Source organism: Sphaerodactylus townsendi, linkage group LG16, assembly GCF_021028975.2.
Source record: "Sphaerodactylus townsendi isolate TG3544 linkage group LG16, MPM_Stown_v2.3, whole genome shotgun sequence".
Classification (NCBI taxonomy): Eukaryota; Metazoa; Chordata; class Lepidosauria; order Squamata; family Sphaerodactylidae; genus Sphaerodactylus; species Sphaerodactylus townsendi.
Window position 1 is genome coordinate 19,190,882 of NC_059440.1, and position 21,487 is coordinate 19,212,368.

Sequence of the window (21,487 nt, forward strand, 5' to 3'; positions counted from 1 at the left end):
GTTGTTTGGTCGTGGTGGGGGAGGGCACAGAAAACTCAGCTTTTTCACCAGGCTACATTTTCCCTAGATACTCCTCTGAGAAAAGGGAGGGTTTCAGGGATGGATAACAGTTACCAGTCTTGATGGGACATTCTGGGAAAACCAGACTGAATAGGACAACGGCCAGCATTTTCAGGAGCAAAGGAACGAGCCCACGCACAAGTGGGGGGTGCGCGGATGGATGCAGAACACAAACACACTATGAATGGCCGAAGGACCAATATATATACCCCAAAATTGATCCTGAGGCAGCATGAGGTAAGTGGCCAGAAAAGCCAGAGACAAAGGATTTATTTCTTCCAACAAAAAGATAGGAGAGGCTTGAAGAGTGGTCAGGATCCAAGAAAATGCCTGGACTAATCTCTTGAATAGTGATTGATTGTTGGGATGGGTGCAAGTAGAGTAAATAATGGTCTGCCCCGAGTGCTAATAATTACCTTAGGGTGACACAGTGGGGATTAGCTAGCCCCATTGTCCAGCCAGGCACATCTTAGTGCCAGGGGGAAAGTTCAGGGGCCAATCACTTCCTGCCCAAGCATGACACTCCAGATGGGTCCCAAAACAATCTGAGATGCACGCGTTTGTGGGGAGCGGTGTCGCATTCTTGTGCCGGACTCTGGTCCCCATGCTGTTATGGCACCCCTTAGCACAGACCTGGGCATTATACGGCCCGGGGGCCACATCCGGCCCGTCGGATGACCCTGACTGGCCCCCCTGCCGTGCTGGGGAGCGAGGCGTCTTTGAAAGCCCCGCAGAAGCCGGTTGCCTTGGCTGCCAGCTTCTGCGGGGCTTTCAAAAGCACCTCGCCCCCCCTGCCTTTTGGCCCGGCCCTCTACAATATTTTCTGTTTCTTATGCGGCCCCATGGAAAAAATAATTGCCCACCCCTGCCTTAGCAGGAGGGTGGGGGTCCGACTGCTTATATTGCAGAGGGCTTTTTCCTAGACTTGGGCTGAGGGATAAATAATTCCAGGCAACGGACTCTGGGGCAACTCACCCAAGCCTTTGGTGAAAAGAGTGACTTAGGGGGCTTATGGAATTCAGGCCCTCCCTCCCTAAGTGTGGAGGCAAAAAGCCAAAATTATTTATTTAATGCATATCCCACCTTTATTGGCAATGGGGTCTTACCTCAGTTCCCTTGCCTCCTTTCTATCCTCGCAGATAGGTTCGACTGAGAGAGAATAACTGGTCGAAGATCACTCAGCAAGCTTCCTGGGCACAGCGGGGATTCGAACCTACACTCTAGCCACTATACCTGGATTTGAACCCGGGTCATGTGGGAGTGGGTGGGGGTTGAGCTTTGTTTCAGCTCTGGAAGTGACAGCCAATATGTGGTTAAAGAATTCTCAATAGGTTCACTTGTAACAAAAATAACATTGGAGAGAGCAGATCTTATGAGGGATGTCATGTTGGTGCGGGAGCAAGTTTGTTTTCTGCTGCCTCAGAGACTAGGGCCCCTTCCGCACACGCAAAATAATGCATTTTCAAACCACTTTCACAACTGTTTGCAAGTGGATTTTGCTATTCCCCACAGCTTCAAAGAGCACTAAAAGCAGTTTGAAAGTGCATTATTCTGCATGTGCAGAATGAGCCTAGGACACAGAGTAATGGATTCAAGGGGCAGGAAAAGAGATTCCACATAAACATTAGGAAGAACTTCCTGGCTGTCAGGGCTGTTTGACAGTGGAATTCACTGCCTCAGAGAGTGATGGAGTCTCCTTCTTTGGAGTTTTTTAAACAGCGGCTGAATGAACATATGTTGGGAGTGCTTTGATTGTGTGTCCCTGCATGGTAAGGGGTTGGACTTGATGGCCCTTGGGGTCTCTTCCAACTCTATGATTCTATGATTCATTTCCCCTGAACAGCAGTGCCATCTCCAGGACTCCTGTGAAAAGCCAGACTTTCTACTGTCTGATGCCCATTTACACTGGGAATATAGGCCTCGTGCCTCCACCTGCTTCTGTTTTAGATTGAAAAATGTCAGGTCAACAGCAAATGACATGCTGATTGACAGCTGTTGGAGAAGAAGGAGAATTCAAAGCAAGCCCTGAGAGGTGAGCCAAAAAGCAAATGGAACTCAGCACTCCTCAAGAGAAGGTAAAGTTGACTTGTGGCAGAAAAATCAAGCATTTTAAGTCCACCATTCGTCAGCTGCCATTTTGATAAGGAGCACTTTGTAGCAGGATTAATTTGTGTTGTCTGTCCATAAGTTGCAACGTGTGTTGAAATCCGCAACAAAATGTGTGATGAGAGAGTGTTGCATAATGGTTAGAGATAAGCATGCTCGCTGTCCTAATCTCTTTGGAGGAAATGTACTAAACAAATAGCACAAATCTGTTTGTTAATATTGTTGCGTGTTATTTTCAGTTGTTTGTGTGGGTGGGTGTGTTTGTTGATTTTTCTCCTTGGGGCGGAGGGAGGACCAAAATGCAGAACAGATAAATAACTAACACAAAAAAGCACAGAGTATATCCCGAATTCATGCCAGAGGCACGGACTTTTTGGAAAGGCCCAAGGGCTCTTGATGCACAGTTTGTAACCTATGCCTCCAAGACAGTCTGTCTTGGAGGCATAGTCTGTCTTGGAGACGTTAAGAGCCTTTGGGCCTTTCCTCTGGCCACATCCAGACTTAGAAGAAGAAGAGGAGGAGGAGTTTGGATTTATACCCCACCTTTCTCTTCTGTAAGGAGACTCAAGGTGGCTTACAAGCTCCTTTCCTTTCCTCTCCCCACAACAGACACCTTGTGAAGTAGGTGGGGCTGAGAGAGTTCAGAGAGAACTGTGACTAGCCCCAGGGTCTGCAACCTGCGGCTCTCCAGATGTTCATGGACTACAATTCCCATCAGCCCCTGCCACCATGGCCAATTGGGGCTGATGGGAATTGTAGTCCGTGAACATCTGGAGAGCCGCAGGTTGCAGACCCCTGGACTAGCCCAAGGTCACTCAGCAGGAATGTAGGAGTGTGGAAAACACAAGAATTCCCCTCCCCTGCCACACAGGGGAGAAAGAATATGCAGCAGCATCCCACCTTTTGTATTAGGTTTGATCTCCATAGTGATGGCCCAGGCCTGTGTTTGGTGCCAGCGCTCAGGCCCGTAGCGTACGACAAAATAACAGTGGACCGATTGCATCTGAACATGCGCAGAATCCCATAAGAAAGGAAAGACTTCCCATGCGGCCGAGCCCCAGCACCTCTTTATGAGAAAGTGTCCCTTTCTGGCCGAGTTCCATCCAAAGAGGTGTGACCGGCAGTGGTGGGATCCAAAAATTTTAATAACAGATTCCGATGGTGGTGGGATTCAAACAGTGGCGCCGCCGCACACACGCACCTCCAGTCTCTATTGGGCAGGGAGGTTGCTTTAGTAACCCCTTCTCGGCACTCAGAAAAAAATTAGTAACCACTTCTAGAGAAGTGGTGAGACCTGGTTGGATCCCACCTCTGGTGACTGGTCACCAAAGCCGTGATTGGCTGGCTCGACAAGGGCTATTGTGACCTGGTCACGGGCAAAGGAGATTAAGTGACCAGGTGTTTTGTTTCCTTCAGAAAGGGTCCAGACATCATGACAGTGACCCAAGGAAAAGGTAGATTTCTCTGCCTGGCTGCCTTCCCCGGGCTGTCTGCTGACTCCAAATAGTTCAGAGCTCATGGGTTTGTCTGCTGGGCTCTCAGGCCCCTTCCGCGCATGCAGAATAATCAGAGGCGAAACTCCAAGGGGGTGGGGGGTAGGGGTACGTGATGCACCGGGCGTGCACCCCTGTGGGGGCGTGGCGAGGGCGTGGTGGGGGCATTCCAGGGGTGTGGCGGGGGCGTTCTGGGGCAGGGCGGGGGCGGAGGACGCACCCGTGCACCGGGCACATTTCCCCCTTGCTCTGAGAATAATGCACTTTCAATCCACTCTCACAATAGTTTGCAAGTGGTTTTTGCTATTCTGCACAGTAAAATCCAGCTGCAAAGTGGATTGAAAGTGCATTATTCTGCATGTGCGGAAGGGGGGGTGGCGGCGTGAAAAGAGAAGTGGCAATGAGCAGGATTCTCCCTCCTCTGAACTTGTAAAGGTACAAGAGATCTCTCAGGGGCCTTGACCAAATCATCTGTCAGTTTCAGTGTGAACAGTCCAAAGGCTCCAGCTCTGCTTTTGCCCGGCATCAGGCACCTTCTGTGAGTAGGGTTTAACACTCGCCTTGGGGCAGTGAAGGGGTCAAAAGAAGTCCTCTGCTGCCCTCCAGCGGCCTCCAAGCACTTATGGGCGCTGGTGAGTCAGCTGGATGACTTTGGTTTCCTTTCCTTGCAGAATATTGCAGAAATGAAAGTGAAAGAGGAGCCGAGGGAAGAGATGGAGGAGAGAAAGCTCTGCAAAAACTGGTAAGCAGTTCCTGGCCGGTGGGCGAGCCTGCGTTTCCTAGATCTTCTCTTTCGCTGACAAAAATCCTGCAGAGGCTTAGCGCCACCTTAAAGATTTGACAAAACCTGCTGCAAATTCAAACGCTTCTCCTCTGGAATGATCATTCACCCACCTCTTCTCTTTGGGGATTATTAAGAGCTTCCAGTTTCGAGAGCAAACATAAAATAGTTGTGTGGGAGGGAGAGGCAACGTTTGTTTGCCTTTGAAAAGAAATATCTCCCTGTAAAGATGCCTCCAAAATATAAAGGGAGGAGGGAGGCATCAAGGCAGTATTTGTGTACTGACTTCATTTGCATCGGCCCCATTGCCAGTGTGGTGTAGTACTTAAGAGCAGGTGGATTCTAATCTGGAGAACCACGTTTGATTCCCCACTCCTCCACCTGAGTGGCGGACTCTTTATCTGGTGAACTGAATCTGTTTCCCCACTCCTACATGTGAAGCCTGCTGGGTGACTTTGGGCTAGTCACAGTTCTCTCCGAACTTTCTCAGCCCCATCTACTTCACGAGGTGTCTGTTGTGGGGAGAGGAAGAGAAAGGAGTTTGTAAGCCACTCTTCTACGTTTGTTTGTGTAAAAAGTGCCCAAGTCGCAACCGACTTTGGACAACCCAGTAGGGTTTTCAGGGCAAGAGATGAACAGGGTGGTTTGCCATTGTCTGCCTCTGCATAATGATCCTGGTATTCCTCAGTGGTTTTCCACCCAGGTACCACCCAGGTTAGCTTTGGAGATCTGGAGATCAGGCTAGCTGACAACAAGCAAGAATTATATTGTATGTGGATCTAATTTCATTTTTTGTAAAGGTTTTTTTTTAAAGGACCACTTGCGAAGTTTCATGATGAAACTTGATGCTTTTGTTGCATAGAAAGTGTAATTGCCATGAATGATAACAGTTGTGTGTGCTTTGGGAGGAGGGTTCTTATGTGAAGGGAGGGCGCTGGTTGGTGAGTTTCCCTTCCACTGTTCCCCTTCTCAGGACCAGGGGTGCACCGCCCAGTGGGACATATGGGGTCAAATGTCCCTGGGCTTTGGCTATTTAGTCATGCCCCCCCCCCCCCCGAAAATTGTTCCCCACACCCCTTCTCCTTCCCCCAGGCTCCATACACTGATTTCAAGACTTGGTGCAAAAAAAGTCGTTTGGTCATGGTGGGGGAGGGCTGCTGCCCATACCGCACACCGACACAGACCATTGAAAATAATGCACAATAATAGCAACAAAACACAAAGAAAAAACACCAGCATAAAAATACGCAAGAATTCAGCAGAGAATCTTATAAACCCAGAAAACTGTTCCAGAAATCAGCTTTGTAGCCTTGGCGTCTGACTGGATCTTCCTTCCTTCTTTCCTTCCTTCCTGCTCAGCAAGCATGAGGTGACAGCTAGCAACTTCTCCCTCCATGAGGCTCACTGTGTGCGTTTTCTGGCCGTCTGCCCCAAGTGTGATGAACCCATCGCATTAAAGGACATGAAGGAGCACTTTGCCAAAGCCCACAAGGAGGTAGGTGCCGTTCCCCACCTCCAAGGCTAAGGGTCTCTCTCTGAAAACCACCGGAGGCGACAGGGGCAAGGAATATACTTAGACGTTGTTGTGGCATTTATGCCCGAGGCAGATGATACCTGATGAGGACAAACTAAATGCTGTTGGGTTCCTCCTGCCTCACCCCCTGGAAAAATGGGGGGAAATGGATAAGATTCCTCACATTTTCCCAGGGTTCCCTCTCTCCTGCCAGAGCTTCACATCTCTAACTGCATCTGAAGAACATTTTTTTTGTACAGGGTTGTTTGGTGGAAGTTAGACAAGAGCAGGGATAGGGAACCTTTAACACTCAAAGAGCCATTTGGACCCGTTTTCCACGGGAAAAGAAAACACTTGGAGCTGCAAATAATTTTTGACATTTAAAATAAAGATAACACTATATATATAGGGGTTTTTTTATCTTTTACTCCGCTCATTCTGAGAAGCGCATGGATGCGCCCGCCCTGCTGCCTGCAGGGTGAGCAAGGATGAAGCTGGTGGCTTGGCCTCGCCGGCCGCTGGGAAAGCGTCTGCCCCACTCCAATGGGGTGGGCAAGAGGGGAAGCCCGCAGCGCGGCCCAGCCAACCGTGGGCAGTTGGTGCGCTGCAGGGCGGGCAAGGATGGGGCCGGCAGCTCGGCTCGTGGAGCCACAGTGCAAGGGCAGAAGAGCCGCATGCGGCTCTCGAGCTGCAGGTTCCCTACCCCTGGACAAGAGGAAGCCCCCTACTCTGTGGTCAGCATTGCAGACTGCATCATGAATCAGAGCAGGACCAGGGGGCTTCCCCCGGTACAACCTGTGGATATTTCTATCAAACAGCGTCCTCCCCTCCCTGCTTTTCCCACCCACAGGTAAGATGTAATCTCTGCCATCAGCTGACGCAGCAGTACCTACTGGAACGGCATGAGGTAAGACTAGGAGAATAGGCCATATTTCTGCCAGAGGATAGACCCAGCTCATTAAAAAATGTATGATGTTGTTTGGCCCTGAGGCACGAGTGAGCTGAGACGGACGACGGGACATGGCTGACATACCTGGTAACTCCTTGTCTCTGCAGCACTTACCTGGATTTCTCTCTTTTCCCCTACTTGCTCACGAGAGCGTCTGGGAGCGGAGGCCTGTGTTATACTTCTTCCAGCATCCTGCCGGCCCAGCGGTCCTTCTCCCTGCCTTCCACTTTTTGCCTCACGCGCTTCACACTGGCTTCCTTCTCTCCCCTTGACCGCAGGCTGAGGAATGCCCCGAGCGGACAGTCCGGTGTCAATTCTGCGAACTGGACCTTCCCGACCACAAGCTGCAGGCTCACCTGGATACCTGTGGTAGCCGGACCACATCGTGCTGGCACTGCGGCAAGTACGTCATGTACAAAGCTTTGAAGGAGCACAAAGTCATCTGCAAAGCGAAAGCTCAAGGGAGGAGCCACGGTGAGTTCAAATCTTATCCCCCCATCCCAGACCCAGATTTTCCTGTCTGCAACAGGAGCTCGGACCTGCAGTGGCTGTGCTGCCTTGCACAGAGAACAGCTTGTTCTTAATAATTTAGCATAGTAGTTTTTGTATAGGTTATCCTAGGGGTTAAAGTAGGATCTGGGACACCCAGATACAAATGCCTTAGAAACTCCTCTTGGGCTGGTTGCTGTACCTCAAAGTGTGGCTGAGGAGATAAAAATGGAGAAGGGAAGAATGGTGTTGTAAGACACTTATGCATACATACAAATAAAATAACCCATCATTCCTAATGAACTCTTTTATTATATTGAAGCAGCTGTAATTTAATACCTAAAGGAGCAGCCGTGGCGTAGGAGGTTAAGAGCTCGTGTATCTAATCTGGAGGAACCGGGTTTGATTCTCAGCTCTGCCGCCTGAGCTGTGGAGGCTTATCTGGGGAATTCAGATTAGCCTGTGCACTCCCACACATGCCAGCTGGGTGACCTTGGGCTTGAGATCCCACAGCTTCACCGGGAGACTCTCCTCAGCCCCACCTGCCTACCTCACAGGGTGTTTGTTGCCCGAGGGGGGGAGGGCAAGGGAGGCTTGCTTAAGCCCCTTTGAGTCTCCCTGCAGGAGAGCAAGGGGGGATATAAATCAAACACTCCTCTCTCTTCTTCTCTAAAGCTTCACTTTAAGCAACAAGTGTTGAACATATAGAACAAGCCAGCTGGATCAGACCAAAGTCCATCTAGTCCAGCTCTCTGCTACTCGCAGTGGCCCACCAGGTGCCTTTGGGAGCTCACATGTAGGATGTGAAAACAATGGCATTCTGCTGCTGCTGCTCCCGAGCACCTGGTCTGCTAAGGCATTTGCAACCTCAGATCAAGGAGGATCAAGATTGGTAACCATAAATCGACTTCTCCCCCATAAATCTGTCCAAGCCCCTTTTAAAGCTAATGTAACATTTACTTAATGTAAACCAGTAAGATTTTTCCCTTTCCTATCATTTAAGAGGCCTTAGGGCAGGGAGTGGCCAACCTATGGTGCTCCAGATATTCATGGACTGCAATTCCCACCAGCCCCTGCCAGCATGGCCAAGTGGCCATTTCTTTGCTTTGAGCTCTCTACTCTCTCTTTCCATCTTCCTTAGACTCCAGTGCCAACTTATGCCAACACTGCCATAGGTCGTTCCCTGATGAGAAATTCCTCCAGCACTTGGTAAGCTCTTTTGCACATTGTCCCCATAGTGGCTGAATTATGACTGACAATCACAACAATGGAGGCTTTCTGCTTTTTGCAAAGGACCAGGTATCTGGGTCCTTTTCATGGTAGTTTAGGACCCTCCACCTCACCCAGCGTAGTGGGAAGGCCGGAACTGCCCTGTCAAGAACTATGGGTCATTGCGGGGGTGAATTCACCCTTGCCTCAGCAGTGGATCTCTCCCCTCCACCTGTTTGTGGACAGTTCTGCCCTGCTGTGGAAATATGAGAGGTGGTATACCCCCTTCCAATGGTATACCCCATCCCACCTATAATCACCATATTTCAGAGGATGCCCCGTCATAGATTTTGCCCTCGCCTCTGTGTGTATAGATCAGCCAATTTGGAAACGTTGTTGAAATGCATCGGAGAGACCTGGGTTCGAATGCCACGATGTAGGCTGGGAGTAGAATCCAAAACTGAGTCAACACACTCCTGAATCCATTGAATTCAGCGGTGCAACTGTGCTTGGGATGGCTCTGTGGGTGATGCCATTCTCTCCCTCTCAGCCTAACCTAGTTCACAGGGTTGATTTGAGGATAAAGGCCAAGTGAGAATGAACTGTGTGCACTGCTTTGAACCCCTTGACGCAGGGCAGGATAAAAATATACTAGGGGGGCTGGCTAATACAGATTGTCTTATCAGTGTGGTAACTTGCTTGTTTGTACGTTTGGGGGGCATTTTATGGAGTACATCCCCATGCTCATCCCAAGCGGTGTTTTTCTTTCCTCCACAGAATGAATGCTTTCCGCTCCCTCGGCTTCTGGGGGACCTCACCACTCACTCACCCAAGCGTCCTGGCTCTCCCACATCTCCTCAGCACCCTCCGACTCCCACTTCTGAGGCCGTGGAGCGAGGTGCCCACCCCAAGAAGAAGGAGCTGGCTTCCACCGGAAGGCCCTCGCTGAAGCCTCCGAGGAGCAGAAAGCTGGCCTTCGTGAGCACTCTGGCCTCTGCTGCACCCCAGGCCCTGGAGGACTCTCTTTATGACACGCTGGTGACTTGTTCTCAGTGCAACATCCTCCTGCCCAGCCCAACTCTGAAGAAACATGAGGTGAGGAAGGGGAAAATGTCTGTCAGGTAGTGGTTAAGAGCAGTGGACTCTGATTTGAAGAACTGGGTCTGATTCCGCTCTCCGCCACCTGAGTGGCAGACTCCTCTCTAGGGGACTGGATTGGTTTCCCTGCTTTTACACACGGAGCCTGCTGGGTGACCTTGGGCTAGCCACAGTTCTCTCAGAACTCTCTCAGCTCCACCTGCCTCACAAGGTGTCTGTTGTGGAGAGAGGAAGGGAAAGGAGTTTGTAAGTCGCCTTGAGTCTCCTTACAGGAGACAAAGGGGGCTATAAATCCAAAACTCTTCTTCGTCCTCAGTACTTAAATACCGTATTACACACAGGTTGGGTCTAAGGTCCCAAGAAGAGTCAGATACGAGGTGTGAATTCTCCTTGAGAGCCAGAGTTGTGTAGTGGATAGAAAGGTGGACTAGGACCCTGCGTAACCTATGTTTGAATCTCTGCTTCTACCATGTAAGCTCACTGAGTGATTTTTAAGCCCAGCACAGACTCTCAGCCTGGCCTACCTCACAGGATTTTTGGCCTGAGAAAGCAGAGGTGTGGAGAACAATACTCTAAGGCACTTTTTTGAGTCCCAGCTGTGGGAGAAAAGTGGGATATACATAAAGACAAATGCCTCAATCTACATCACCTTGAGTCTCAAAGAGAAATGTGGATGCCAGATAATAAATGGGGGCAAGTAAATGAATAAATGTAAAATAAACACACATCTTCACCCTGGTTTTCTTCCTTGTTTTCTTCCTTGTTTCAGAAAAAGTGTCAGGGACGGACTTCTTTGCAGATGCTTCGTCGAAGTCCTCGCCAGATGGACAAAGGAGGTACTTTGTCACTTCTGACACCGTGGTTGGTGGAAGAGTCACGTGGCACCCTTTTAATGACACCAGCCCATTGTGGGACAACTGTGATAGCAGCTTCAAAATTCAGCTGGGGGTGTGGGGAGCCATGTTTACCCACCACTAAAGACTCCTTTGTTCCCCCTTGCCCTTTAATATTAGCTCTATGAGGTTGAAGTTGTAGGCAACTAGGTCACTTGGCTAGCACCCTCATGTCTGATGTGGAAATTGTATCTCACACACTTGCTTATGGGTAGAAAACAGACAGGGCAATGGGCCAGCACAGTTTCCTCCATTTATCCCAAGCCCTGATTTTGAAAGGGGAGGAGGAAGCATTTCTCAGTGGCAGAACTTCTGCATGGCAGGTTCAGTTGCTGGCATCTCCAGTTAAAAAGGCTTTGGTAGCTGGTGATATGAAACTAAATGGTAAAAGGTATGGAATCCATGTCCTACGAAGAGAGGCTTAAGGAGCTGGGGATGTTTAGTCTGGAGAAGCGAAGGTTAAGGGAAGACATGATAGCTATGTTTAAATATTTGAAGGGATGCCATGAAGAGGGAGCAAGCTTGTTTTCTGCTGCCTAAGAGACTAGGACACAGAGTAATGGGTTCAAGCTGCAGGAAAAGAGATTCCACCTAAACACTAAGAAGAACTTTCTGACTGTCAGGGTTGTTGGACAATGAAATTCACTTCCTTGGAGAGTGGTGGAGTCTCCTTCTTTGGAGGTTTTTAAACAGAGGCTGGATGGACATATGTCAGGAATGCTTTGACTGTGTTTTCCTGCATGGCAGGGGGTTGGACTGGATGGCCCTTGTGGTCTCTTTCAACTCTATGATTCTGTCTGAGACCCTCTGCCAATCGGTGTAGGCAAGACTGTCCCCAGTGAGCCAATTCTGATTCAGTGTAAAGCAGCTTCAAATGTTCATATGGGGTGGGCAGATGATGCATTTTCTGCTACACCAATTGCTGTATAGGGGTGGGGGGAATTGCATGTCCCTTGACGTCCTAGCTTTTCGCAAAGAGAATCAGGGAGAAGGGGCCCCCCTCCTTCCCAGAAGCCCGGCAGGAAGGGGAAGTGCTCCTGCTTTCCAGTTCCGAAGCTGATGCCCTTTCCTTGTCTTGCAGAGGAGACGATGTAATCCCTTCTGGAGAAAAGCTGGCAAAGAAGCATGGCGGCAGCCAGAACTTTCTTCTCTTTCCCAGCAGCCCCGTATAGTAAAGTCCTTTGCATCACATCAGCGTGAATCTGCCTTACTGAGAATAAAAGAGCTATGATTTGCACCTGAGAACAAAAAGCCGCTCTGAAATTTACCTTGTCACATAAGAGTTGCCTTTGGAAACTTGGACAGCCTGTTGTGGATTCTCCGGGCTGCGTGGCTGTTGGTTTTGCTCCTAACATTTCGCCTGCATCTATTTCTAACATCTTTAGAGGCATTTCATCGTAAGAGGTCTCTGTGACGCTTGAAGGAGAGTGTATTGTCGAAGGCTTTCACGGCCGGATTCAACTGGTTGTGGTGGGTTTCCCGGGCTGTGTGGCCGTGGTCTGGTGGATCTTGTTCCTAACGTTTCGCCTGCATCTGTGGCCGGCATCTTCAGAGGTGTATCACAGAGGGAAGTCTGTTACACACTGACAGTTTGCGTAACAGTGTGTGTAACAGACTTCCTCTGTGATACACCTTTGAAGATGCCAGCCACAGATGCAGGGGAAACGTTAGGAACAAGATCCACCAGACCACGGCCACACAGCCCGGGAAACCCACCACAACCAGTTGAAGGACAGTTTGCAGATGACTGCTTGAGAGGCCTCGTTGAGTATTTCAGCCTGTTTGCTTTTGTTTCTCTTTTTACTCTCAAACAAGCAGTAGAGTTTCAAACAAGCCCTGTGAGTTAGCAATGGATGGAGTGGAGCCATACAAAAGGAATTGGCACAAACAGTGTTTTCCAGTGTAGACTCTTATTATGCAAATAGATAGATGTGTATAGTTAGGAACCAGTGTGGTATAGAGAGCCGGCGTGGTGTAGTGGTTAAGAGTGGCAGACTATAATCTGGAGGGCCAGCTTTGATTCCCCACTCCTCTGCATGAGTGGCGAACTCTAATCTGGTGAATCGGGTTTATTTCCCCACTTCGACATTGCTGGGTGACCTTGGGCCAATCACAGTTCTCTCAGAACTCTCTCACAAAGTGTCTGCTGTGGGGAGAGGAAGGGAAGGCGTTTGTAAGCCGCTTTGAGACTCCATAAATTTGAGAAAAGTGGGGTATAAATCCAAACCCTTCTTATATGTTCAGGTGCAAACTGGAACTTGGTTGCAGGTTCTAGTCCCATTGGGTTTCCTACCCTCCAGCCCTCTCTGGACCAGCTCCCTGTAATGGGGACCTAATGGCTACAGGAGAGGTGGGTGCTGACTCCTAACACGAGCCAGTGGGCCACTGATGTTCCCTAATTTATTTTTTTCTATTTCAAGCGTACAGCAGGCATTCAGTCAATGCAAAGGCGGGGGTGAAATTTAGGCAGTTTCAAGCGGTCAATCCAAGCAGTTCTGTGTAGGGCTAACTAAGGCCCGGGTGGCATTGAGGCGTTAGAAGTTGTGGATGCAGATGGACTCCCTCATTTGCATGCAAAGCACTTCGTCAATGTACAGGGTGTTTGCTTTGACTTGGATCTCCTCTTCCAGGGAAAGCTGCTGCCGGCACAGCCCTTTCAGTTCTACTTTAGCCTGAGCCAGTGTGTCCGTCAGCCTAAAGGAGGGAGGAGCAAAGGAAAAGACTTTTAAGGACAGCATCCCGTGGTCTTCCAAGGGGCCAAGAGTCAGTGTGGTGCAGTGGTTAAGAGTGGTGGATTCTAATCCGGAGAACAGGGTTTGATTCCCTACTCCTCCACCTGAGTGGCGGAGGCTTATCTGGTGAACCAGCTGTGTTTCCGCACTCCTGCCTGGTGACCTTGGGCTAGTCACAGTTCTTCAGAACTCCCTCAGCCTCACCCACCTCACAAGGTGTCTGTTGTGGGGAGAGTAAAGGAGCTTGTTAAGCCACCTTGAGCCTCTTTACAGGAGAGAAAGGTGGGGTATAAATCCAAACTCTTCTTATTTGAGCCAAAGTGGACAAACAGGCCCTCAACATCCTCATAATGCCTTCTAGCAGTCCTATCTGACAGCTGTCAATGGGAGGCATTCCCTCTGCTTTTGACAAAAATGGTGCCACAAAAAGCAAATGTATAACTTGATTAACTTGATCAACCAGGTTTGCATGCTTTTTTTTTTGCAGGAGGAGGTACACAGTAATTCAGGGCATCAATGCTTGGTGGCCCCTGGGAGTCCTGCTTGGTCCCATTCTAGCCTGTGATTTCTTGAGGGAGTGCTGATGCTATGTTATGTTCAAGGGCGGCTGCTGAGCAAAGAAGGGCCAGAAGCAGGCTTTGAAAGACAACAGAGAAGTTTTGATGCTCAGGACAGCGGGTGCCGTGTCGGACGATCTGTTTCAGACCCTGTTAGACAGCACAGGGTGTTCAAATCAAGGCTGGTGGCAGCATATCTGGAGGTGGGGCATCTGCCAGGGATTTTGGCAGGGTCCATTGACCCTGACCCTTGCCTGCACACCTTGTCTGCCAGCTGTCTGCATGCCCTTCCCTTGCCCACTTGCAAGTGTGCAACTTCCTGTGCTTCTGGTTGCTCAACACCACCAGGGAAAAGTGATGAAAACCTGGTCGCAACGGTGGTAGTCCCAGCCACACACATTGCCCAGTGCCATTGAGGAAAGGGCATGCAGGTGAAAAAGAGTTGGATTTGTAATCCCCCCTTTCTCTCCTGTAAGGAGACTCAAAGGGGCTTACAGACTCCTTTCCCTTCCCCCCCTCACAACAAACACCCTGCGAGGTAGGTGGGGCCCAAGTGAGAAAGGTCTTCAAACCAGGCCCAGCTGCAGCTGCCTTTCTGCATTTCACTCACCTCTGAATGTTGTGGTTGATTTCGTGCACCTCTTTGATGAGTCGGTACTGCACCGGGTCTCGGCAGAGCTCCACGTTGGGCCGGTGAGTCCGAGTCTCCAGGCGCGTCGCCGCCACCTTCGCCGGCCCTTCCTTGTCGAGGATGGCTTTCTTCAGGGCAGCAATATTCTTCTCTTGGGAACTGATCTGCTCCATCACCTGTGACCAAAGCCAAAGATGAAGCTCATAACATGGTGATTGCAGAAATTAGGAGGACGAGATACAGGAAAATGAGGCTGGTCTTAGCCAGTGGGCAACAGGAACAGCTGCCTTGGGGCCCACCAAGGCCACACCCCCTTGATGGACAAGGGGAAAAATCCAGCAAGCTCCCACTGCCCGTCACTCACACTCATCCCGTTAGGAGCTTAGGCAGATGGCTCAGCAGCAGCCAATCGCATTTGCTCCATCCAAGGCTCCAGCAGCCAGTTCCCAGGGTCAGCTCTCTGCTGTTTCATGCAGGGTTAAACCCCAGCAAGGTGGTGGTGGTGGTAGTGGTAGTAGAAGAAGAAGAAGATGAACTGGATGTATATCCCCCCTTTCTCTCCTGTAAGGAGACTCAAAGGTCTTACAACCATCTCCCCCCCCCCCAACACACACACCAAACACCCTGTGAGGTGTGCGGGGCTGAGAGAGCTCCGAAGAACTGTGACTAGCCCAAGGTCACCCAGCTGGCATGTGTTGGGAGTTCACAAGCTGATCTAGTTCACTAGATAAGCCTCCACGGCTTTTTGCTATTATTGCAACAAAGGTATATTAACTTTATGCACAGGTGCACTGCAATTTATTGTTTGATTGTGCCAGCACACACAAGGCATGCTGAGTTAGCTCTGCTTCTTATCATTTGTACTGGGTATTTGTTTGCATAGTGCTCACCTCTGCCAGGTGCATCTCTAGCTTGGCTTTCGCATCCTTCGTCTCCTTCACCCTGTTCTGAAAAGCAACGTTCACCGTCTTGTTCTGTTTGCGCATGTCGCTCGCCGTCTGGGACAGGATGCTGTCGATCAAGGCACGGAGGGCCAAGGAATTGTTCCGCTGTTTGTCGGCCTTTTCGACATTCGCATTTGAGAACTCGAGCCATTCCTCAGGGCTCACTGAGCTATCGAGAAAATGAAAGAGGGTGGAGTGAGATTAGATTGACTCTGGATGCCGAAACTGAGAAATGAAGGCATCTGAATAGAAAAGAGCCGCTTCTGAGGTTTCTGGGCGATGCAGTACAGAAAGTAGCTGATATTATTTTTAAAAATGTGGAGATGTTATGTGGAGAGCCAGCATGGTGTAGTGGTTAAGAGCAGGTCAAGACAGTGTCTAACCAGCTCCATCCAAACACAGGATGACCATAGACAAAGGAAACAAAGGCCAGGATACTTCTTTTCAGATGCTCCCACCAGTGACCTTGCTATCTCCATTGTTACTCCCATGCTATAGACTTCATTGTTACTCATACTTCTATTCAGATGCCCTCAACTATTGACCTGGTTGCCTTCTTTGATACTCACAGACAATGTTTCTTCACCCACCCTGGACACTCCAACAGATATATTGCTTTCCCAACATCAGATCCTCTGAAGATGCCAGCCACAGATGCAGGCGAAACGTCAGGAGAGAATGCTGCTAGAACATGGCCATAAAGCCTGGAAACCACACAGCACCCATATGTAGCATTACTCTGTCGAAGCCCAATGGGCTTTGGCCATACAGTTGTGCTTTCTGTGTATGTCTATGTGCATAAAGTGCCAGCAAGTGGCAGCCCGTTCATGAAGGCCCAGTAGGGTTTTCAAGGCAAGAGACTAATGGTTTTCCATTGCCTTCCTGCGACCGTCTGACAATTCAGCTGGTCCCTCGGGTTTGACTTCCCTCCCACTCAGAAGCTCCAGAAAATGCCCCATGCTTTCTCTTTACATGGAGAGGCTTACTATACTCCACTGGCTCACCTTGGCACTACCTTACTCTCAAGTAAGGACATGGTTCAGATCCAGAACCAGGGCTTTTGGGGAGGGGCTTGCCTGTCATCCACCGTCGTGACATTCTGGGCATATCGGATATCCGGCGTGTTATTGTTCAAGCTGGAGCAGTAATTGTCAATGGTCAATGCAGTATATTTGTCCTTCAGGTCCATTTCCAGGTTGTATTTGGCAGCGCGATTTAGCCTAGAAATGGAAATGCGGTAAATCGTCCCACACTGAGTTGCTGCGTCCTGCCAAAGCATCCATTTCCTCCAGGGGAAATTATCTCTATAGTCTGGAGATGAGCTGCAATTCCGGAGGGGGGGTCTCCAGGTCCCACCTGGAAGCTGGCAACCCTATACTGGTGTGCCCCAGCACGGCCACATGCTCACGGCCACCTAGTTTGCAGCTCTGCCTCTGCCTATACACCCCACCCCCCAGATCTAGCATTCTTCTCCCGCCCACCCCACCTGTAAAACCCGAGCTACTTTCTTGCTCCTCAGCCACCCCCATACCGAATCTGCTCGTTGGCTTGTTCCAGGGTGCGTTCCAGCAGAGCAATCACACCTTGGAGGACCTCGGCTTCTTTGATCAGCTCCTGTTCCACCTCGTCATGGACCAGATCGATCCCAACCCGCCGCTCCCTAAAATAAAGGATGGAGAAAGGGGTGACATTGTGGGTTTTCCTCTCCGGTACATCAGGAGAAATTCAAAAGTGCCAACACAGTCATAGGCAGGTAAACTAGCAGAATCACACCTACATGTTAAAATCGGCCTTTGATCTCAAGACCTCCAGATGGAGACACCAAAAGGCCATGGAAATTACCCAGGACAGGAAGATGCCCAAATAAGGCACTTCAAACATTGTGGGGACCGCATGGCAAGGGGGAAAGTTTTCTTGGAAAGTAAGAGAACAAAGACTAGGTGACTCTATCATGGGCTAAGCAAAGAGAAGCACCTCTGGGCTGGATGTCCCAAGAGATCCATAAGAATTTATTCAGCTGAGCAAATCTCTGTAACTGCATTTTATTTTATTTCTTTGATTTCTGTTTTCCAATAAATCTTTGAGAACTCAGCTGGTTGGAGTTATTGGAGAAAAGGACCCAGAATTTATTGAAACAGGCCTGGCTCTCCCGGGCTTGGTTTCATGATAGCAGGATTTCAAGCAGGCATCCCTGAGGACAAGGCAGGGGATTTGATGATGATGAAGAAGAAGAGTTGGATTTATCTCTTGTAAGGAAACTCAAAGGGGCTGACAATCTCTTTTCCTTCCCCCCCAACAAACACCCTGTGAGGTGGTTGAGGCTGACAGAGCTCCGAAGAACTGTGACTAGCCCAAGGTCACCCAGCTGGCATGTGTTGGAGTGCACAAGCTAATTTGGTTCACCAGATAAGTCTCCACAGTTCAAGTGGCAGAGCAGGAAATCAAACCTGGTTCTCCAGATTAGAGAGCACCTGCTCTTAACCACCACACCACGCTGGCTCTCTTCTTTGGTAAGAGATGAGGTGGTTTGCCTCTGCCTGCCTGTGCATAGCAACCCTCGACTTGGTGGTCTCCCATCCAAGTACTAACCAGGGCCAACCCTGTTCGGTTTCAGAGATCTGATGAGATCAGTCTAGCCTGGGCCATCCAGGTCAGGTGGGTGGGCTACACATATATAAATAACCACAAGCAGTGGGACCAAATCCACTGGATTCTTCCTGGCCCATACCAAGCTGGGATCTACTGATGGGAGAGAATCCCCACCCCTTTGCCTTCTCACCGGTTTAGGAGACACTCTTGTACAATGAAGAGCGGCTCTTTGCAGCCTTCCAAGGCCTTCTCCAGCCGAGTTCTAAAGGTCAAAAGCACCTCTGTCTCTTTCACAACCTGGTCGAGTTTGTCATCCAGCTGCTGCTTCCAGAATTTTATCTCTTCTAGCCTCTGCTCTGCAAGAGGAGCAGTGAAAGAACATTAGATCACCTCTCCCCAAAAGGAAAAGGCCAGGCCTGGCAAGAGGTAACTAGAACTCAGAGCTTTTGGTATAACTAGAACTGTCCTGGCAAATGTAAGCAACTGTCCCTCGTGACTAGAAACTAAAATGGAGAACAAGATGGTGGATAAACTCAAAGATGATCGAAGGCTTTCACGGCCAGAATCACTTGGGTGCTGTGTGGTTTCCGGGCTGTATGGTTTCCATACAGCCCGGAAACCACACAGCACTCAAAGATGATCATTACTTCTGTGTGACGGGGCTAAAAATCTCAGTTTTGGATCTTCCATTTACCCCTCTGTTATTGAGAGTGTAAGAAAAGCCTTGCTAAAGAAGACACAGTCTAGTACTCTTGCCAAAAAGGGCTAGCCAGATGACCCTGGGAACCTACAAGCAAGGCACAAAACACTTTTGGTCCTAGTAGCAGATATACTGTCCCTATGGATGGAAGCTCCCATCAACCCTCAAATGCTGCATTCACTTGTGAAATGGAACCAGTTGTGTCAATTTACTGCAAATGTTGTTAATTTCAAATAACTGCTTTTCTCAATAAATAACTTCAAGGATCAACCTGCTTGTCTGCACTATACTGCTAAGTTTGGGCAGCAGATAACTGGTCTGGTGGTGACCCATCAGAGACGTGAATCCAGCTCCTCATGACCCGAGGCTTGAGTTCGAGAGCTGCTCAGCCAGTCCGCACCTATTCTCTTGTTCACATCACTTTGGGTCTTCTGCGTCGTCCTGTCAATCTCATCCACCAGCCGCTGGCTCTCATCCACGAGGCGCTCTGAGCGGGATTGCTGGGCCTCAGCAGTGGAATACTGGGTCTTGTTGGCAATGTACCATTCTGGGGGGAGAAACCTGGGGGGCACCTGCAACAGCTTGGCCATGGCCTTTTCTGAAAGAACTCGGGAGACAAGCCGGGAATTGGAAGAACCTGGAGATCTGGCGAAGCCAACCTGCGTGGGAGACAGAAGCAAAGAGAAGACCCAGGCTGCTTTAGCAAGAAGTCCAAGTACTAAATAAAATAATTGGGGGGGGGGATCAGAGGTGGGATCCAGCAGGTTCTCACAGGTTCCCGAGAGTAGGTTACTAATTATTTGTGTGTGCTGAGAGGGGGTTACTAATTGGTGATTTTGCCATGTGATTTTTGCCTTAGTTACGCCCTCCTCTCAGCAGTAGCACGCAGAACTTGAAGCAGTCTAGCAGGAGGTATGCCGGCGTGCGTGGCAGCCTGCGCCCGTGTGCATTCGTTTCCTGCCCAAGGACCGGCGCAGCAGCTGCGTCCTTGCCACAGCCCCACCCAGGAATGCCCCGCCCCCGGAATGTCCGGCCATGCCCCTGTTGTGCCCCGCCCAGTCCCATTGGCGCTACACCACAGTTTGAATCCCACCACCATGGGAACCTGTTACTAAAAATTTTGGATCCCACCACTGGGGGGGATGCTATTTTTCCCTTCTCATTCTTGATTTCTCTCTGATTGTAGTATAACATCTCATGCTCTGCTTTCAGAGCTCCTATGCGACAATGGGAGCTTTGAGTCCTATACCCTATTTTTATTATTCATTGGATTTATATCCCATCCTTTCCCAACCAATGGACATGTGGCTAAAAGCATGCTAAGCATTATCACAGAATATGCATCCCCAAAAGCATCTCCGAGCAACAACTGAAGCAGAATAGCAGCCTGCAAAAAGGCTTGGTGGTTCCTTTATCTAGGCCCCTTCCGCACAGGCAGAACAATGAACTTCCAATCCACTTTCACAATTGTTTGCATGTGGATTCTGCTATTTTGCACAGTAGAATGCAGCTGCAAAGTACACTGAAAGTGGATTGAAAGTGCGGAAGGGGATTATACATCGCCGCACCTTGAGGGGGTGAGTGGTCTTTTCCCAGCAGGAACTCTGCACGAGCTCCGAGGCACCCTTTCCTAGCTCAAAAAAGGGGGTCCCCGGACCCACCGCAAAATGCAACTTCCCCCATTTCATTGCCTTTGTGGACAAACCAAGCGGAAACACACGCCAGTCCCTCCCGCCGGCGACGCACCCCTTTGCAGCCAGTCCTTTTCCCGTGGCCCTCGTAGACAGGCAAGCAAGAGCCCAGCGCGCGACTTCTGCTCCGGAGCCTAGGATCTAAAACAAACCCGTCGTCATAGAGACGCTTCGCCGCGGTGACGGGGCGGGACTTCAGAACGCGGCCCTGATTGGCTGCCGCATTCGGAGGCGGGGAGGAAGAAAGAAAGAATGAATGAACGGGAACCCGCGCATGGCTTTGAATGGGGCCAGGCCAAGAATCCCGCCCTCAGTCCTTTGTCAGGGGGCCACTGCGAGATTGCTGAATTTTGGAAGGACTAGGTTGGGAGCTGGTGCCGGGCATAAGAGCCCCGACACATCTCTGTTTCAGCAGCGGTTCCACGTGGCTGAAATTGTTGCGAAGAGAAGTTGGAGGGTCCTCGGGTTGAATACAGTGAACCTCATTGGTGGGAAGGCTTAGGCAACACTGCTGACCTACTTTACAGGGCTGTTGTAAACCGCCTTCAGTCTCCTTACAGGAGAGAAATCCAAACTTTTCTTCCTGGAGGCTTCCCGTTCAAATGTGCTTGTGGTGTTCTTCCCTCCCCTCTTCCCTAAAAGACATGGAGTAGCCACTTCTCTGCCTCATCCTCAGGGGCACCTGACCTCTCCCACAATTTGCAATATTGCATGGGAAGCTACTCGGGGCAGTGACTTCCTTTTTGCCTACGGGCAATAACAGACTGTCTACATGGCAGAAGCACTAGACCCAGCTAACAATCACTCAAGGCGTTGAGCGCAGACCCACCCACCAAGGTCTGCAGGAAACCCCTTTGTCCCCACCGTAGGTCCCTTCTGCGCATGCCCTACGCCGCATCAAAGGAACCGCTTGGCCCCACCCATCTCGCCTCACCTCCGGCCACAGCCAATCGCGGAGCCACACCAGCCCGCCGCAGCCAATCAGTGTCCTCGTGAGACCGTCTCGAGCCCGACTCGGTCCCGCCGCGCCATACGCTAATATTCATAAGCGC

General features: G+C 50.1%; 2 protein-coding genes across 6 annotated transcripts in view; one reads left to right on the plus strand and one right to left on the minus strand.

The window, feature by feature from the left end:
* Positions 1 to 11,842, plus strand: part of XAF1 (XIAP associated factor 1) — a 17,674-nt gene extending 5,832 nt beyond the window's left edge. The window contains exons 1-10 of one of the 4 annotated variants that reach the window (XM_048519549.1): positions 32 to 297; positions 1,904 to 2,092; positions 4,331 to 4,401; positions 5,800 to 5,935; positions 6,804 to 6,860; positions 7,181 to 7,376; positions 8,533 to 8,600; positions 9,378 to 9,695; positions 10,468 to 10,534; positions 11,673 to 11,842. In XM_048519549.1, coding sequence (XP_048375506.1) covers positions 4,343 to 4,401; positions 5,800 to 5,935; positions 6,804 to 6,860; positions 7,181 to 7,376; positions 8,533 to 8,600; positions 9,378 to 9,695; positions 10,468 to 10,534; positions 11,673 to 11,686 — 915 coding nt within the window. In that variant the 5' untranslated portion in view covers positions 32 to 297; positions 1,904 to 2,092; positions 4,331 to 4,342 and the 3' untranslated portion in view covers positions 11,687 to 11,842. Of the gene's footprint in view, positions 1 to 31; positions 298 to 1,903; positions 2,093 to 4,004; positions 4,402 to 5,799; positions 5,936 to 6,803; positions 6,861 to 7,180; positions 7,377 to 8,532; positions 8,601 to 9,377; positions 9,696 to 10,467; positions 10,535 to 11,672 lie in introns of those variants that run through there. The other 3 variants (XM_048519551.1, XM_048519550.1, XM_048519552.1) reach the window with 3 other exon arrangements.
* A 1,135-nt stretch (positions 11,843 to 12,977) lies between these two features.
* Positions 12,978 to 21,475, minus strand: TEKT1 (tektin 1). 2 transcript variants are annotated; one of them, XM_048518894.1, is made up of 8 exons: positions 21,370 to 21,475; positions 19,145 to 19,403; positions 18,235 to 18,400; positions 16,987 to 17,115; positions 16,532 to 16,675; positions 15,402 to 15,624; positions 14,491 to 14,687; positions 12,978 to 13,285 (listed from the first exon to the last, which is right to left on the minus strand). In XM_048518894.1, the coding sequence occupies exons 2-8, from the start codon at positions 19,332 to 19,334 to the stop codon at positions 13,126 to 13,128; spliced, it is 1,209 nt and encodes a 402-aa protein (XP_048374851.1). In that variant the 5' UTR covers positions 19,335 to 19,403; positions 21,370 to 21,475; the 3' UTR covers positions 12,978 to 13,125. The 2 variants fall into 2 exon arrangements, with proteins under 2 accessions (XP_048374851.1, XP_048374852.1); XM_048518895.1 differs by lacking the exon at positions 21,370 to 21,475 and adding an exon at positions 20,491 to 20,577.
* Between the last annotated feature and the right edge of the window lie 12 nt (positions 21,476 to 21,487).

What these genes read in the sequence shown, in the direction of transcription:
- TEKT1 (XM_048518894.1), bottom strand. Translation starts at nt 19,334, where the DNA reads ATGGCCAAGCTGTTGCAGGTGCCCCCCAGGTTTCTCCCCCCAGAATGG. An exon ending in TGATGTGAACAAGAGAATAG is followed by an intron (nt 18,401 to 19,144) that starts GTGCGGACTGGC and finishes CTCCTCTTGCAG; the next exon opens with AGCAGAGGCTAGAAGAGATA. An exon ending in TAGAGATGCACCTGGCAGAG is followed by an intron (nt 14,688 to 15,401) that starts GTGAGCACTATG and finishes CTTTGGTCACAG; the next exon opens with GTGATGGAGCAGATCAGTTC.